The 18,343-nt window shown below is 51.0% G+C and overlaps 1 protein-coding gene across 3 annotated transcripts; it reads right to left on the bottom strand.

Moving 5' to 3' along the window:
- Positions 1-361: 361 nt before the first annotated feature.
- Positions 362-17,501, bottom strand: Cib2 (calcium and integrin binding family member 2). 3 transcript variants are annotated; one of them, XM_052188319.1, is made up of 6 exons: positions 17,250-17,501; positions 11,762-11,796; positions 5,027-5,138; positions 3,380-3,527; positions 955-1,150; positions 362-560 (listed from the first exon to the last, which is right to left on the bottom strand). In XM_052188319.1, exons 1-6 carry the CDS (start codon positions 17,298-17,300, stop codon positions 539-541), a joined length of 564 nt encoding a protein of 187 aa, XP_052044279.1. In that variant the 5' UTR covers positions 17,301-17,501; the 3' UTR covers positions 362-538. The 3 variants fall into 3 exon arrangements, with proteins under 3 accessions (XP_052044279.1, XP_052044280.1, XP_052044281.1); XM_052188320.1 differs by lacking the exon at positions 11,762-11,796 and having other exon boundaries at positions 17,250-17,500; XM_052188321.1 differs by lacking the exons at positions 11,762-11,796; positions 17,250-17,501 and adding an exon at positions 9,714-9,813.
- Between the last annotated feature and the right edge of the window lie 842 nt (positions 17,502-18,343).

The following is an 18,343-nucleotide window of genomic DNA, read 5'->3' as shown; positions in this document are numbered from 1 at the left end:
CTGCTTATACAGCTCCACATTGGGAAAGTATGGGGGGTGGAGGTGGGTACAGCACAGCCTTGGCTTTGGTAAAAGATTGCATAGCTTGTTAAAACCCCAGGCTCTGTTTTTTGTTTTGTTTTGTTTTCTTTTCTTTTTTTTTTTTTTTTTTTGCACTTATCCCTGGGTGACTGGGGTGTCTGCCCAGCACATGGATAATCCAGCTTCACCCCTCCCACTGGGATTTTTTACCTTCCCCTCCTAGGCGAGGAAAGGACTGGGCAAGGGGGTGGGTGAGACAGCCCACGGGGGAACTGCCAGTCTTGAGGGTAGACCACTGGGGGCCTAGGGAAGGGATCTGCTCGTCACAACCCCGTTGCAGTTAAGGTTTTTTTGTTGGTTTTTATTTTATTTTATTTTATTTTTTGCTGAAAGGGCCACAGGAAATGTCCATGGGTGAAAACCCCAGAGGCCACAGCTCCTTTCCTTGGAAACCATACCTGCACAGACAGCAGGCCAGAGGACAGAGCTCCAGCTCCCCACAGCCTGGGCAGTGTCCTCAGATTCGGATGTGGAAGGTGCTATAAAGAGAGAAAGCAGCGAGGGTGAGAGACTGTGGGCTGGGTAGAAGGCTCCCTAGGGAAAGCTAACCCAACCCTGGTCGTTTCCCTAAGGAAAGCTGCACAGAGAATCCCAGGAGGCTAGAAAGGAGCAGTTATCCAGTTTTCAGCCTTCCATGCTACAGGTCTAGACCACCCCTCCCTCCCTCCTCCCCCCCCCCAGCCTTAATCCCTCCTGTGTACCACGGAAGATCTTGATCCCTCTCATGAGAGGAATAATTGTATAAGAGTCAGTCATGAATCTGGGAAGCTGGGCCTCAACCAGGTGCTTCAGGCTTGCTTATATCATTGCCCATGGAGATCCCATGAGCCAGCTGTGACCCCACCCAAGCCTAGCTCCTGGGGGTAACAGCACCTGAGAAAATCAGGGGCCTTGGCGATCATGTCCTCAAAGTCAGCAAAGCCCAGCTTGCCGTCACCGTCCAGGTCAGCTTCTTCAATGACTTTGTCACACACAAGCACTACCTCATCCTCCTCCAGCTCTGACTTAGTGAGGCGGGCCAGCGTCAGCTCTAAGTCTTCTTTACAGATGAAGTTGTCAGTGTTGAAGTCTGTGAGGTTAGGTGGGATGAGAGGAGATGGTCAGAAGAGGACTGAGTCCCTCCAGGGCCTTCGAGGACAGCGGTGTCCTGACCAGTATGACTCCTTCCTCCAAGCCTACCACACTGACCAGCCTATCAGCCTCTGGACTCCCCAAAGTATCTCTATGAACTCAGAGAACCCTGAGGTCCTTGTCCCCACTAAAGGGAACTGACAAGCTCACACACAAGGTAAATTTTAAACATCCACAGGCAACAAATTAATATTTGAGGGACCCACAAACCCCTGCAATGAAGGTGTATACAGCTACAGCCCAAGCAGTTCCAAATATGAACTCCCTGAGAGCTTCACACTTAAGCCACAGTCTTCCTGACCTCGCCCCACAATGGACTCCTAGAGCCAAAGAAGCCAGAAGCCAGAAAGGCCAGTGCCTGAGGCTAAGTCAGAGATCCAATTAGAGGTGGAGCTAGGATTCTGACTAGGTCTCTTCAACTCACATTTTCTTAATGGCACCTCATCACCCCTGGTAGGCCTACACACACACACACACAACTAACACATATGCATATTGTATGTGGTAATCATGTAAAACCTAATCTGTCAATTAAAAAAAAAAAAAACATAAATCAAGAGATACAGGATCACCCTGGAGAGAGACCAACATAGGAAAGGCCTTTGTGCACTGAGTAGGGGCACCATTGGATCTCCTGGGCAAAAGGCACTCCCACTATGCCCAGAGCATGACACGGTGGCCCCGTGGGCTGGGCCACGTGCAGGCTCAGCATGATTAACTCTGTCGCCTCTTCTACTCTCTCAGCAGAGCTGCCGGCTCTGCGCACTTGGCTTCCCATCCCTCTGATGCCTTCCTGACAAACAACACCCACTTGCCCTTCGAGTCTCTTCAAGCATCATTTTCTAGACAGACTCTCCCTCTAACTGCCCACCAGGCTGGCACAGATGGTGTTGATGAAGACCAGAGCCACTCTTGCTCGTTTGCGTAGACTACGCCTGAACCCTGCAGGCAAAAAAAAAGTTGGACTAGGAGAGGCCAAGGACCCCCCCAGAGGTCACAACCATGGCCAGTTGGACTTAGAGCAGAAGCTCTTCAGTATAACCTGAGCTGCCCACCTCTGTCCCTGCCTGTGAGGGCCTCCACCGTGGGCATGAGGTGGGATTTATCTCTGCTCCTGAAGAGCATGTAGAAGGTTCCACGGAAAGACCTGCTATCTGGCTAGTGGGCTAGACAGGTTCCTAGGCCGACTTAACAGGAAAAAGCTGACATCTCCACATACTCTGCACTTTCCTCCTGTAGGAAGACAACAGCCTTTCCCAGGGGCAGCACTGTGGGGTCCTAGGCTGAAGGATAATGGGTGAAGCTACATTTATGGAGGGTGGACAGGCAGGGTCTGCTTTCTCATATGCAAACACCAGGTGTTGCACTGTGTATCTAAACCAAAGTCCTTTGAAATAAACATGATAGCACAAAATTAAGAGACAGCCCTTAAAAGGCTCACTGCTCTAACATCCACCAAATTCTTAAAGGTACGGGAAGGTTTGTAGTCTTTTTATATGGTCCCGTAAAAGTTCAAGGCACAGCGAGAGCTAGCTGCATGGTAGTCTCCATTTAGCTACAGGAGGATTGGGTGTGCCCAGAGCCCTCTAGTGGCCAGTGAGTCAGCAGGCTGGAGAAATGGGATGGCCCTATCTCTGGCCTATGAGGGGGACTCTTCAGGATTTCCCTCTGTACCTGGCTCAGCATCATGTCTCAAGAAGTCTGGCCCCTAGATTTAGTCTGACCTTTCTAGTTCACGTGTTGAAGTTTCCCAGTAGTATTTCTAGAATACTGTCTCTCCTTCCTTGCCTGAACCCTGCCGTATCCTGTTCTTGAGCACTGGGCCCAAACTCCTCACAGCCTGGGTCTCTATACTCTCACAGATCCTCCCCACCGCATCCCAAACCTTCCTTATATTGGCAAGCCTTGCTGCACACTCTGTTGGGGTGCCTGTCCTGTTGTCCCAGGGGATGAATCTCCCCTGGTCCTTTAGTCCCTGGCACCCTATTCCTCCTCCCAGAGTGGATGGGTCTCTCCTTTCCGAAGATGTGTCTCAGGCATGATTTGCGCCCTCAAGGTGGGAATTCCTCAAAGCCTTAGTGTATTCAGCAATAACTGGATGGTGCAATGGCTCACAAGATGCCCCTTTCGGCAATGCGGTTCTGTCCTGCTGCCAGCCCTTCCTTACCATAGATCTTGAAGGCATAGTTCGCCTTGAGCTCCCGAGGCGCCGACTCACAGAGCACAGAGAACATGTCCACAAAGTCATTGAAAGTGAGGTTCCCCTCACCATCCTCAGAGAAAGCCTCCACAATCCTCTCCTTGAAGGGATTCTCCTGAAGAAAAGCACAGGCATCACTTGGGGTAGGTAAGGCAGGGAGCTCGGACCAGTCTGAGGACAGCCCGTGACAGCCTGTATGTTTGACCTCCAGAGAGGCAATGACCACAGCTACTTAACGGTTATGGAGGAGTTGCCAGGTTAGCTGTGGAAGGCGTTGATCTGGGGACCTGGCTCAGCAAGCATGTTCTCATGCTACACAGGATTCACACATGCGCACAGCAAGCTGAGAAGAGGCTGCATGCCAACTGTCTCAATTTTCAGAAGCGAGCCGGGCGGTGGTGGCGCACACCTTTAATCCCAGCACTTGGGAGGCAGAGGCAGGCAGATCTCTAAGTTCAAGGCCAGCCTGGTCTACAGAGTGAGTTCCAGGACAGCCAGGGCTGCACAGAGAAACCCGGTCTAGAAAAAAACCAAAAAAAAAAAAAATAAAAAAATTTCAGAGGCGCATTCAGAGACTCCTTCTTCTACCTACTGGACTGTGTCCCCAGCAAAAGAAGACAGCTGCTCCAGGAAGCCTTCGGTCCAAGCTAATTCAGGCCAGACAGGTGGGGAATAGAAGTGATGCGCCAAGATGTCAGGTAATTGGACCAACACAAGCAGAAAGAGGTGGTTCTGAGGCCTCTAGTCACATAGCCCATTTGTCCTCATTCTCAGGCCCTGACTCTGCTCCTTCCGGTGATGCCAAAGTGTCCAGGACCCACATTCCCTCTGTCACAACTCCTCAGCCTGGATCAGCCCCAGGGACCTGGAGACAAAGACCGTGCAGTGCCTCACATTCTCCCTCGAAGACAGGCAGTGCTTTCTAGGGCTAAGCCTGTGCTCAGCACCTCTCAGGGCAGAGTTAAGATGCAGACCCGAGGTGATAGCACTCTTACCCTACTGTAAGTCATACTTCCCAGACCTGCCAAGTCCCACAGCACTGTGGAATTGTGCCCAAGGCTTTCTTACTGTGGGAGTAACCTTTCTATATCCCATGTTGAAGAACTCAACAAACTTTCCATGTAGAGGTGGCCCGAGGACACACGCAACAGCCTTACTGGTTGCTGGTTGAGCCTACCCCACACAGTCCAGATCCAAATGAATATTCTAAAAGGACTCCCAGGAAGTTCGAGTCTGGGATGTGTCATTAGAGATGACCAAGACTCCATAACCAGACATGGAAAATGAAGGAAAAATTATCTAAAAGAACAGACCAAGGCTTGCTGAGTACAGCCCACTCTGTTCCACAGAGGAACATGCAAGTGGACACAGGCCACTGGCTGGGCAGTGGGCAGCCAAAAATCCACAGGGCACCTACCAAGCCCCACACCCTTCTATAAGTCATTTATGCAACGTGTATATTGGGAAACTGAGGCACACAGAACTTAAGTGGTCCATTCAGGACAATACATTCAGCATGGCTAGAGCCAGACTGCAGTGTGGATCTGGGCCTCCACTCCCTGCCTGGAGCTGATTCCCCGTCTTCCAACCCACCGGCAGTAGCCTCTCACCTACCCGGAGCTCCGGCATCTGAATGATGAGGCTCATGGGTACATGGACGATGGGACTCTTCCTGTAGTCCATTGGGACGAGGTTGGGGGCCAGCTCATAGAACCGTGCATGAAGCCTTTGAGAGAAGCAGAGGAAAGACACTAGAAACTGCCAACCCTGAGCCCCAGTGACCCAGTGACCCAGTGACCCAGCGCCACCCTGTCTAGGTCCTTATCCAGGATCCAATAGGAGGTATCTGCTCTGTCCACATGGGTGTGTCCTGGAGGGGAAGCAGGTTCTGGCAAATCGACTGTTCAGCTGTGCAGGTCCTCCTTGCTTTCTAAACACAAAGGCATGCCCCAGCTCCATTATCCCCCAATACTTCTCCCTGTCCCCTAGCTGGGTGACTGTCTCCCACACACTCTCTGTCTTTCTCATCCTCTCTCCCCTCATCTTCCTCTCCCCTCACCCTGACCTGATTTTGTTCCTCTCCAGGAACACATTTCCATCAAAGGACCTAAGGTCACAAGGGAGAGAGCAGAAACCCCCAAATCCTATTCTTTGCGTAAGAGAGGGTCAGAAGCCACCAGGGTGGCCAGATAAAAGCTGGGACTCTCCGCAGATGGACACGCAGGTTTTCTGTTCTTTCCTGCATTGAGGAATGTTACCCTTCTTTTTATAAAAGTCCCTGCAACAAAATTTATATTTTGCAACTCATGTGCTTTTTGGAGGAGGCAGGGGTTGACAGGGTCTCACCATGTAGATAGGCCTTGCAAGCCTCTTGCTTTAGGCAGCCTGAAGCCTCACCAGGCTGCGGTTGCCACACTTGGCTAACTCATTCACCTTTAACATATGCACTGTGTTTCTGATTACATTTTGGACTAGACCTGAACATCTACTCCTCTCCCTCTGTGCCGGGGGTGATGCTGCCTCTGGGCTGGAGTGATGCTGCATGCCTCTGGACATTAGCATGTGTCCCCAAAGTTGTGGGGGATGCTGCAGCAGGAGCTTCAAGCCAGGCTGAGGTTGGAAATGCACCTAAACCACTCTCTAGCTAGTGGGATGACCTTGGGTAAATGGAGTAACAGCAGAGAATAATTTTTAGCCAGAAACTGGAACCAGTCTATCATTTTCCACACTTGTGTGGATTAAATAGGACAGTGTTCATAAAACTCTGGTAGTCTGAAGTTCAGTCAGTAAAGTCAGGGAAGGACCTGAGTTCAATCCCCAGAACCTATGTTGAAAAAGAAAAAAAGAGAGGGGGGGAAAGGGGGAGAGAGAGAGAGAGAGAGAGAGAGAGAGAGAGAGAGAGAGAGAGAGAGAGAGGGAGGGAGAGAAAGGGAGGAAGAGAGAGGGAGGGAGGGAGGGAGGGAGGGAGGGAGGGAGGGAGGGAGGGAGGAAAGGAAGGGAGGGAGGGAGGGAGGGAGGAAGGAAGGAAGGAAGGAAGGAAGGAAGGAAGGCACAATGACATACAGCCTTGGGATTTTTGATTTTTAAATCTTATATTTTATTTATTTAACTTTTTAAAGATTCATTTATTCTACTTTATCCATATGAGTGTTTTTCCTTCACCTGTGTGTGTGTGCACCACATACACACTTAGGGGTAGTTGTGAGCCACTGTGGGGGTACCTGACACTGAACCTGGGTCTGCGGTCAGAACAGCCAGTGCACTGAGCCTCTGAGGCATCGCTCCATCCCTGGCACATGCACTTTTAACCCCAGCTCCGGGGAGGAGCCAGGCAGATCCTGAGGATGGGCCAGTCTTGCCTACTTGGTAAGGTCCAGGTCATTGAGAAACAAAGAGGGAGGTGCTTGAACAACATCTGAGGTTCTTTACTGGCCTCCACATGTATACACATACCGATGTACACACATGTGTACCCATGCAGCGAGGGGGGGTGCACACCTTTAATCCTAGCACTTGGGAGGCAGAGGCAAGTGAACCTTTGAGTTCTAGGCTAGCCCGGTCTATAGAGTTCCAGGACAGCCAGGGCTACACAAAGAAACACTGTCTTAAGAAGGAGGAGGAGGAAGAGGAGGAGGAGGGGGAAGGAAGGAAGGAAGGAAGGAAGGGAGGGAGGGAGGGAGGGAGGGAGGGAGGGAGAGAGGGAGGGAGGGAGAGAGAGAGAGAGAGAGAGAGAGAGAGAGAGAGAGAGAGAGAGGGAGAGAAAGAAAGAGAGAGAAAGAAAGAGAAAGAAAGAAAGAAAGAAAGAAAGAAAGAAAGAAAGAAAGAAAGAAAGAAAGAAAGAAAGAAAGAAAGAACGAACGAACAAGTGCACCCATGCACACAAATGCATACACAAGTACAGATATATACATAAACCACCTGGCATCGAGCTGTAGGTATTTCTACACTCTTATTTGCCTGCCAGCCTTCCGTCAATGCCGCAGAAGAGGTGGGCATGGGATCAGGCTATGGGTGCTCCCCAAGAGTAAGAAGCCAGGTTCTGCCCTGGCATACTGTTCTAAAACAACAACGAGGGCCTAGAGGTGACTCTGGGAAGAGCATGTGCCCTTCCATAGGATCTGGGTTACTGTCTCAGCACTCACATAAAGCAGTTCATAAAGCTACGACTCCAGCTCCAGGAGAGCTGACACCTGTGACCTCCTCAGGCATACACACATGTGTCACATGTACACAGAAACACACACACACACACACTTACAGATAGATGGATGGATAGATAGATAGACAGATAGATAGATAGATAGATAGATAGACAGATAGATAGATAAGTAAATGGGCTGGCGAAGGCTTGGCAGTTAAGAGCGCTGGCCACTCTTGCTGAGGACCTGGGCTGGTTCTCAGCAGTCACACTATGGCTCATAACCACCTGTGACTCTAACCCTAGGGGATCCAACATCCTCCTCTGATCCCCTCTGCTGATGTCTGCAGGCACCAGGCACATATGTGGTACATGTGCATACACGCAGGGAAAAAAAAAAACAATGTATATAAAGTAAAAGAAATAGGTCTTTAAAAACATTAAAAATTTAAAAAGTAAAATAACTAGAATGATGCTAGAAATTTTTAAGGAACTCCACAAGGAATCTGAAAACCTGAATCACTGTGGGAGGAAAATCATGGAAAGAAAGAAAAAAGAAAGAGAGAGAGAGAGAGAGAGAGAGAGAGAGAGAGAGAGAGAGAGAGAGAGAGAGAGAGGAGAGAGAGGGAGGGAGGAAGAGGAGAGAGAGAGGAGAGAGAGAGAAGGAGAGAGGAGAGAGAGAGAGAGAGAGAGAGAGAGAGAGAGAGAGAGAGAGAGAGAGAGAGAGAGATCTACATCCCTATCACATCTTCCCTCAATAAAGAGCACTGGGTTAAAAAAAGATGTCTCCACCTGTGTCCCGTCTTAACCCTGAGAACTAGAGGTGACAGCTGTGCCGCTCTAGCTGCATGAAAGCAGATGTGGAAGCCGTGGGTGGTTCCTGAAGTTCAAGCCTTCCAACCACTAAGGAGGCTGAGGCAGGAGGAGGAGGAGGAGTCCAAGTTCAAAGCCAGCCTGAGCTATCAGGGTGATCCCATCTCAAAAACACGACACCTGGGCTGGAGAGATGGCTCAGTGGTTCAGAGCAGTGACTGCCTTCCAGAGGTCCTGAGTTCAAATCCCAGCAACCACATGGTGGCTCACAGTCGTTTGTAATGGGATCTGATGCCCTCTTCTGGTAAATTTGAAGACAGCAACAGTGCACTCATATACATAAACTAAATAAATCTATTTTTAAAAAAAACGAAAAACAAAAAACACCAACTAACGAACCAAAATCTAACAAAGCCCAACTCCAAAACCCCCCAGCCCAAAAATTAATAAATAATAAATAGACAAGGAGAGAAGGGGGGAGACTGATAAGACAGAAAGGGGGAGACAAAGCCAAGTTCTCATCCCAGAGCCCAAAGAATGAAACAGAGCTACTGCAAAGGTTTGAAACCAGCCAACTGCCTATGGCAAGATCTTGTCTTACCCACCACCACGGTAAGAAAACACAAACAGACAGACAGACAAACGAACAGACAAACAGAAAAGACACTGGCACCAGACAGAGACGAGTCGAACCCAAGTATGAGTGAGATGTAGCCTCAGATATGCAGCGTTTGGAATCACGAAGAGAAAGATGGATTTCTCTGAAAAGCCATAAGTGGAGCCCACATGCACGCCTGGCTCTCACTTGAGGTTTTTAAATATATTACATTTTCAGAAGAGAAAGAATTAAATTCAATTTTCAAATCTATTTGCCAACATTTACACACGGAAAGATGTTTTTACACGGTGCATTTGTTTGGTGATCTTGCTGAGGCTGGGGCAGTTATTATTTCTGCAGCAATGACCCAGGGATTGACCCACCTCCCTTACTCATCTCAGACACCTCATGTACAATCAAGATAAATAAAGAGTACTTAAAACAGATTACATACCTTTTTTTAAAGGTTAAGAAAATAAATAATAAAGTAATCACTTAGCAGATTCCTCAGGGTGTCAACTAGACAAGCTCGTGTCTGGCTGAAGGGGACAGGATTCCTGTCCCCTTGTCCAGGAACCAAGTGTCACTGAGGACAAGGGAGCTGAGTGGCTAAGCCCTCCCCCACAGGAAGCACGGAAGCTGAAAGAGGTGGCTGTGAGGATGGGTGGTGTCTTACTTTGGGTTTCACTGCTGTGAGCAGACAAGACCAAGGCAGCTCTTATAAGGACAACATTTAATTGGGGCTGCCTTACAGGTTCAGAGGGTCGGTCCATTATCAGCAAGGTGGGAGCATGGCAGCGTCCAGGCAGGCATGGGGTAAGAGAAGCTGAGAATTCTACATCTTCATCTGAAGGCTGCTAGCGAAAGAGCTAGAATGAGGGTATTATAACTTACACCCACAGGGTCACACCTACCCCAACAGGGCCACACCTTCTCATAGAGCCACTCCCTGGGATGAATGCAAACAAACCATCACAGGTGGGTGGGCTGCCCACCCACCCCCGTGCTGGGGTGGAAGGGCTGTGCCTAGGGAGAACTGGGATCCACGGGGCTTGTAGGTAGTGGGAGCAGTTGAGCAGGGGACCTTGGTTATCTGTGATCCGAATCACACTGACAGAAGAACCTCCGGCTCAAGTTTCCTCCCTGCCATCTGGTCAGTACTCAGGGTGCAGCTTACCAAGGAAACAAGCAGCTGGCAGGTAGGGAAGGAGGGGGCAGACAACCGGAGCAAGGTCTGGCCGGGCTGGCTCTGCCACTGACCTGCCGGACATTGCTGGGTCGTCTTTGCTCGTAACCATCTCTGAACCTCACTGAGATGTGAACAGTGGAGAGGGCCTGGCCTGACAGGACTGCAGGGGTCAGTGACATGGGCCTCTGCTGGGAGTTACCCCAAAACATGACAGGAATGTGCTCAGGCAGGGTATCCAGCCACCTGGGAGGTTCCTTTACCCACGACGGGACCTGACGCTTATTCTTTCTCTAGTGTGGAAATAAAAAAGCCAGGGCTGTTGAGACCCAGGGACCTTTACCTAAGTGCTCTTCATTTTCCAGAGACACCCCCAAAGGCCTTTCAGACCACCCCGACTCCTGACCTGGTCCTGAGTCATTCTTTCCTAAGGGTAACGTTGCTGAGCTCAATAGAGATTGGTACATGGCCGTGTGGGGTTGAGGATGAAAAGAAGACTGTGTCTTTGTCTCTGCATCTTGCCAGCCTGGAACATCCTCCTGTGTGCAGTCCTCTCATTCCTCATCACTGGTGGCCAACAGGCACCACGGCCAGGCATGGGTAGAGACATCTAAATTCTTCCCCAGATGCGAGCTAGTTACTGAGCCTATGAATCTACAGAGCTTTGACTGGCTTTAAGAGCATTTAAAGTGCTGGGGTGGCGAGGAATTAGATCAGAATAGAAACGTCGTGAGCCTCAGAGCACAAGCTGTCCAGAATCAGCATGCCTCGGAGTGACAAAGCTGGGGCTAAGGGGTTTGAAAGCACACCTCAGTGAAAGATTCCTGTGGAATTCCTACTGAAAACAGGGCTTGTCCCAAGAACTCTGGAAGGTCAGAGTCAGCACCGGAAATCCTCACTGAGAACACATTCAGGACAGTTCCAGTGGTCGGGTACTACACCTCTGACTACTGCCTCTTGAGAGAGGAACCAGAGTCCCAGAAAGTGAGACTCCAGAGGGCCAAACCTCGCTGAGGCCATTGAGCTCCAGAGCTCAGGCCCGAGGCCCAGTTTGGGGGGCTCTGACCCCCTAAGAGGTGAAAATGGGGTAGCCTATGTCCACCCAAGCAACGAGGTATAATAGTAGGCTGGAAGAGGAACACTGTCCACACAGAGTGGTCAGGGGAGTGAAAAAAACGCCAGCACAACTCTCTGGGGAGGCTGCACCAGGCTGTAGCCCCGGCCTGAGCATCGATCTCCAGGGAAACTGATCCTGAGACTTTGCTGGCTTTTAGTGACACCGGATAGCCTAGGTAGAGGGGGCCAGCAATGGCTGCAGGTTTTCTAGCATCCTGTAATAGCTGCTCACTGGTCTGAGACTGGCAACACTGCAATGTCTCCTGGTCAAGACCTCCACCTTAGGTCACAAGGAGAGGGGATGTCCCCTTGTAAACAGCTCAGGTGTTGTGAGCATGCCTCGGAGTGACAGACATCCCCGGAGTGACAGACATTGAAGCCAGAGGATTATTAGAGCCCCTAGCTTAAAAGATGGGGTCCCTAGGGTAGAAGGTCCCAAAAGACCCCACTCCTACCACATCCCTAGCCCCAGAGAGATAGACAAGAAGCCATACGTACTTGAGGATGTCCTTCTTATTGAAGAAAGTGCAGTCCTGTGGAGGGAATACACAAATGGCGTTCGCTTAGAACCCTTACAGTTGTGGGGCCCCACCCCAACAGCCCTGGCTGGACCCAAAGCAGCAAAGTGCCTACTGCTCCTCCCACTCCTCTCCAGAGGAACAGCCAATTCTAGTTGCTTCCAGAAACTTTTGACTCATTGGGTCCAGGACAGTGATGCACAGGTGGGGTGGGGCTGGGTGGCACATAAGTGGCCACAGTAGATTTGAAGGCCAGGGGGGATGCACTGTGGGGGAGCAGAGAGGTAGCTAACAGACAATTCTAGAGACCACTACAGAGAGGATCAACAGGTCCCTCAGCACACCACCAGAGGCACCGAGAACACCTCATCATGTGGGCAGGTCATATAAAGTGGACGTCCTGGGTATCTGTGAGCAGTGGTCCTCAGTTTGGGAACTTATGGTTCCAGGCATATGATCTATGGTCTTAGGCTGCAAGGACAAGAGATATCACACTGAGGAGGCAGGAGAAAGATAGAAGGCCTGAGGTATGGGGGTTGGAGGGGGGGCAGAACTCAGAAAAGGGGAGTGGACAGGTAGCATCTGGACTCTTTAAGGACCTTCTGGCTGGCTGAGGTACATCTGTTCACAGCCTAGAGTCTTAGATAATGGTTACTACGTCAGACGGAGGAGAGAGGAAGTGAAAGCAGCCAAACAGGACCTAAAATGTCCACCAATGCAAGGCTTTTCTATTTCTCTCCTGCTGTCTAGCTCTTCTGCCTTTGCCCACTATCGTAGCATGAAGGAAGAAAACCTCAGACTCTGCACAGCCCAGAGCCCACAGGCCTCCTGGGGCCTTATGCTAAGCAGAACTGCTCCGATGAGGGGGCGTATGGACACAGCCCAGGGTGCACCAACCGCCAGGCTGGCTGTGGAAGACCTGGAGCCGCTAGACACCAGGGTGGCAGGCCTGCACATCGAGGTGGGCCAAAGAGGGTGCCCAGAGTGTGTACACAACAGCCAGGGTTTTCCTTGCTGACTCTGTGCAGGCTAAGAGGAAGCTGGGTGCAATTTCCAGGTTCCCATGAAGCCAAGCAAATCTGTCTTTCCAAGCTACTTGCTGTCTGCTGGGAGACCAATGAAGGACTCCACGCGGCTGTGTCCATCTCGGAAACTCAGGGGCTTCTCCTGGAGGCCTCAGCTTTGATTTTGACAATGTCTCCTCTGGAGTAGTCAGGAAAAGCTAAGGCTGAGAAGCAGCAACCCCATGCCGACCCAACGCAGACAGAAAGCTCCCTGTCTGCCAGGGCTGAGCAGGTAGGCTGCTTTACACATATACCCACATATACCCAGAGTCCCTCCCACATATACCCAAAGTCCCTCCTACATATACTCAGAGTTCCTCCCACATATACCTAGAGCTCCTCCCACATATACCCAGAGTTCCTCCCACATATACCCAGAGCTCCTCCCACATATACCCAGAGTTCCTCCCACATATACCCAGAGTTCCTCCCACATATACCCAGAGTTCCTCCTACATATACCCAGAGTTCCTCCTACATATACCCAGAGTTCCTCCCACATATACCCAGAGTTCCTCCCACATATACCCAGAGTTCCTCCTACATATACCCAGAGTTCCTCCCACATATACCCAGAGTTCCTCCCACATATACCCAGAGCTCCTCCCACATATGCCCAGAGTTCCTCCCACATATACCCAGAGTTCCTCCTACATATACCCAGAGTTCCTCCTACATATACCCAGAGTTCCTCCTACATATACCCAGAGTTCCTCCTACATATACCCAGAGCTCCTCCCACATATACCCAGAGTTCCTCCTACATATACCCAGAGTTCCTTCCACCTATACAGACCCCTCAAGAGTACTGCTTGCAAAAGTAGTTTTCCCATATATCCTGGCCACCTTAGCACAACTAGACTCACCTTCTGGACACTGTTCTTTAAGAAACAGTGCCTAAGCCATAGCAGCAGCTTCCTGGAAATACCGGGAAAATGTAGACTCTAAAACTCTGGGTAGGAAGTTGTATTTTTAAAAGCACCACCCCCTGCCTCCCAGTGTGCCAATTCTACTAGCAAGAGAACATCTCCAGGGCAGTGCCACCTGAGGAGCAGTTTAAAATACCTGGACCTTGTCACCCCTCAGACCAATGACATGTGACATCCCTACATCCTCCCAGGCATCCTTGGCCTTCGGAGCCACTCAATCCTTCTAAATAAACCTACAATCCCAACTACTTAGAAGTCACAAGTTCAAGCCTCGACTACTGAGTGAGATACTGTCTAAAAATATTAAAAGTGAACAGAAAACTAGAGATGGAGATATACATCAGTGGTAATCGAGTGCCTAGCATGTAGAAAACTTTAGGCTCAACAGCCCAGGGCTCCCACTTCACCCCATCACTCAGGGATTCTAAAGCACAGCCCAGACTGAGAACCACCTCACAGCCAGTACACAATTGCCAAGCACCTTGCATGAGGGACTCTAAATTGCTAATTTCATTTCATCTTTGGCACCACCCTGGTGCTATTTTCCTGTCTTACAGATGTGCAAACTGTGTCTAGGGAGGGGGGAGCTGGACTGGGAGAATTGGGGTCAGAATTCTGGAAGTGCCAAACAGGCCAGGCTGGGATCTTTTAGTTACTAGAAGAAACCTGAAGATAATTTCCAAAATTTAATTCTGCCTCCAATGTATGTGCCACCAATTCCCCCTTCTCTCCAGCACTTCCAATGCCTTCCCTCCCCTCTCAACTCAAGAGCTCTGTCTGGCATCTACTTGGTCTGCCTAAAGCAGCAGTCAAGAACCAAGCCACTATCTGTGCCTTGTAAAGGAGACAGGACTCCTCTCCGGCTCTGCCAGCCCAGTCTGGGAATGGCCAATCTCCGAACAGCTGGAGGTAAGGCTCCAGGGTGGCCTGAGTTGATCCCATGACAGCCTGGTGACATAAGCATAGCTACATTAGTAAGAATTCCCACCCCAGAGTGGAGCCTGGGCCCAGAAGAAAGCATCAGCTTGTTAACTTCCATAGCATCAATGCCCAACTACAATCTGAACCCAGGACTTCAAAATCCCTATATGGAGTTCTTTGCCCTCCTTGAACTGTATGATAGACAGGTTTGTCTTCTTTCTTCCTCACAAACCTCTTCTGGGCTTAGAAAACACTTCACAGGAAGATAGGACCCATTCAGTGGCCAGAGGAAGGACTGGAGAGGGATACGTGTCATGGGCCCACTGGGTACTCCCAGGGTGAGGTCATGGACCCCTTCCTGGAGATGTAAGGCCTGGAGATGCTGCTGAGAAGCTGAGGCAACAGCACCAGCTTGACTGGAAGCCCTGCAGGGTGCCTGGGGCTTGAAGTCAGAGGTGGAGCTGGGGGCTGGAAAGATGGCTCAATGGTTAAGAGCAGTTGTTACCCTTACACAACAGCTAGGTTCAATTCCCGACACCCAGACGGTGCTTTACAACCATCTAACTCAAGTCCCAGGGACCCAGTGTCCTCTTCTGGCCTCCATAGGCAACAGTCACACACAGGGTCGCATACATACATGAAAATACACATAAAATGAATAAATCTAATTTTAATAAAAGAAAGAAAGAAAGAAATGAAGTTGGAGACCAGCTGAACCCAGGGCAGGCTAGGATGAGCTCTGTTCTTCCAAAGACACCCAGAGACCTGGAGAGGAGGCGTCTGTACCTGTCTTAGAAAGCTCCCTGCTAGCCGGGCAGTGTTTATGTGTGTTCATTCATCCAGATCCAAGAGGTGACTTCTTAGGGCTTCCTATAGGGCCTGGCTAGTACACAGTCAATGCAACTATAGTGAGGCATATGCTGTCTCTTGAAAGATGAAGGGGGGAAGAAGAAGTGGGGGATGGAAGGAGAGAACGAAGAGAAGAGGGACAAAAGAGAAGGCCACAGGGCCATGGCAGGAGGGGAGGAGGCTCCAGTTAGACCTCTGTCTCCAGGAGACTTTGGAGGGCTGGCCAGGGACACATTCTTAAGGTGGACGAAGGGATCTCAAGGTGAGATGCAAAGTGGGCTGGGTCATGCATAGGGCTTGTTCTTAACTGAAGACGTGGGCTGAAGGAAAGAGTTGGAATGGCTGGCGGGATGCAGAGGGTGCTGGGGAGGGTGGCGAGCCCTGTGTAGGCATGCAAGAGGACGAGGGAATGAGTGTGACGCGCACATAAGTGGCCAGGGCGGCAGCCGAAACTCTGGGCCTCTTGCAGGGACATCTGGAGAGTAAGGGAGTGGGGCATCCTGCCTCGGGGAGGGTAGACCATCAGACCGTGAAGTTCCAGAAAACCCACAGTTACTTGGACAAGGGAGTGTAACTCTGGGGCCCCCACCCAGCCCTGGTTGGGCAGGCCAGAGGAAAGGAGATGTGGGGCTCTCAGGTTTCAGGGTTCACCTCTCCCTGGCAGGGTCTAGCTGGGCCCTGGCAAAGGATCAGAACTCAACACAAGACTGGGTCTGACTAGTAACCCAATGCCAGGCTGGTCTGCATGGGGACGCAAGCCCCCCACCCTCCCCAGACCACTCTTCTCCCCTGGGTTTGGGCTATTTGCCTGCATCTAGTGCCGCTTAACACCTCCTTCCAGACAGAACTTCCTGGTCAAAAATCCTCACTTCCCAAGTCCCCATGCAAGCTCTGCACTGTTTCTGAACAGTCAAAGCAAGAGCTATCGGCCTCCCCTGTCCACTAGGGCTCTACTCAATACATAGTCCATCACTTGGGTCACACTGGATAACTGCTCCATGCTAACTAGACACACACGGAAGTTGCACACATTTAAGGTAGGAATACATGTGACATAACACTCCTTCTGATCTGTTTAGAAGATACAAAGAAGACCCTACAACTGTGCCCTGAAAGACGGGAGACATTACCTGGTGAGCAAGACTCTGGGCCAGCCAGGAGATAAGGTTCCCTCCCATACCTACAGAAAAGTTTTCACATGGCTGGGGGGTTTGAGATCACTGATGTTGACAGCTAGCTCTGAACTTGGAAGAATCCGGGGCGAAAGGACCACTAGGATCACAAAGTAGGTTGAAAGATGTGGGCATGTAGCCTTCTTCCTCCAGTTATACAGATAAACAACACACCCCAACCTGTAACTGCATTTGGGGCCTCTTGTCCTCCCCCTACTCCAAGACCTTTCTGGGATGGGGGTCATGCCCAGAGGGCTGGGAGAATGGCTGGAGTCCAGTCTGGGAGGGCAGGTAGAAGGTCAATAAGGTAGAGAAGAAGTGGGTGAGGCACATCTGACAGAATACTCTAACTGGAATGCTCACACATTCCCGGGCCTGGGAAACTGAGGCTCATCAAGGGGAAGTCATCCACCTAAGGCGACGCCGCGCGCTGAAAGCAGCGGCAGGGTTTGAATCTCGGTAAGTTCGCTTTTGCGAGGCCTGGGGAAAGGACAGAAAGGAGGACTACAGGGGCCGCGGCGCGCCGGCTTCACCTGGTAGTTGTCCAGCTGCTCTTCAGTGAAGATGGTCTGCTTGTTCCCCATGGTGACCGCGGTGGTATGGGTGGCCGCGGCTGCGTCTCTCACCCTTTCGAGTGCTGCTTCCCATCGGAGGCTTCTGGAGCCCCGAGCCCGGCGCCCGCGGCCCTTGCCAGCCCGGGAGCGGGCAGCGTCGCCAGCCTCGCCTGGCCCGCTCCGCTGGGTCCCGCAGTTCAGTGGGAGGGGTTCAGGGGCTGGGAGGCAAAGGCGGTGTCGGAGGCGGGGCGGGACTAAGGCGGGGGCGGAGCCAGAGGGCGGGGCCGGAGGCGGGATTGGATCCGAGGCACAGCCTAGGGGAAGGAGGCGGGGCCTTAGACCCGTAGTGAGTGATCCGGAGATGACTTCTCCCTGGAGAGAGGCCTGCTCAGTTTTTGCTACTGCAGCACATTGGGATGGCCAAGTGGTGGCCTCGGAGGGCCGCCTGACACTTGGACATTGAGTGTGCCTCACATTCCAACCAGCACTCTGACTGGCAGCCCCAGTCGGTCCTGGTGAATATGAGCTAGAAAACCCCATGGATTAGTGTGGTAGAACAGGCACAATCCTCCAGCCTCTGATCTTAGACTGAGAATAAGTGTGTTATTGAGCTTGCGGGATCACCCAAGTCAAGCCCATCCTCATAATGTCGGTTTAAAAGCCAGATTGAAAGTTGAAAACAGTAAAAGAAAGTTTATTCAATGTCACCACATTGGGAAGAGGAAACCCCCAAAGTATGACTCTGGGAGTTGGGCAGTGTTGGTGCACGCCTTTAATCCCACCACTTGGGGCAGAGGCAGGCAGACCTCTGAGTTTGAGGCCAGCCTGGTCTACAGAATGAGTTCCAGGACAGCCAGGGCTACAAAGAGAAACCCTGTCTCAAAAAAACCAGAGAGAGAAGGGGGGAGAGAGGAGGGGGGGGGGGAAACAATTCCTTTCCAGGAGACAAGTTCCCCCTTGCTAATGTGTAATGCATTTTCCTTCCTCCAGGATGAGATTTCTGTGGAAATCCCCATCTCTTTGAGGTTCATCGTTTCAACAATCTGATAGGCGGACAGAGAGATACAAGCGTC

The sequence above is a fragment of the Apodemus sylvaticus genome, chromosome 7, assembly GCF_947179515.1.
Source record: "Apodemus sylvaticus chromosome 7, mApoSyl1.1, whole genome shotgun sequence".
NCBI classification, from domain to species: Eukaryota; Metazoa; Chordata; class Mammalia; order Rodentia; family Muridae; genus Apodemus; species Apodemus sylvaticus.
The sequence above is the reverse complement of the archived record's forward strand: the minus strand, read 5'-3'. Positions and strand labels throughout refer to the sequence as shown.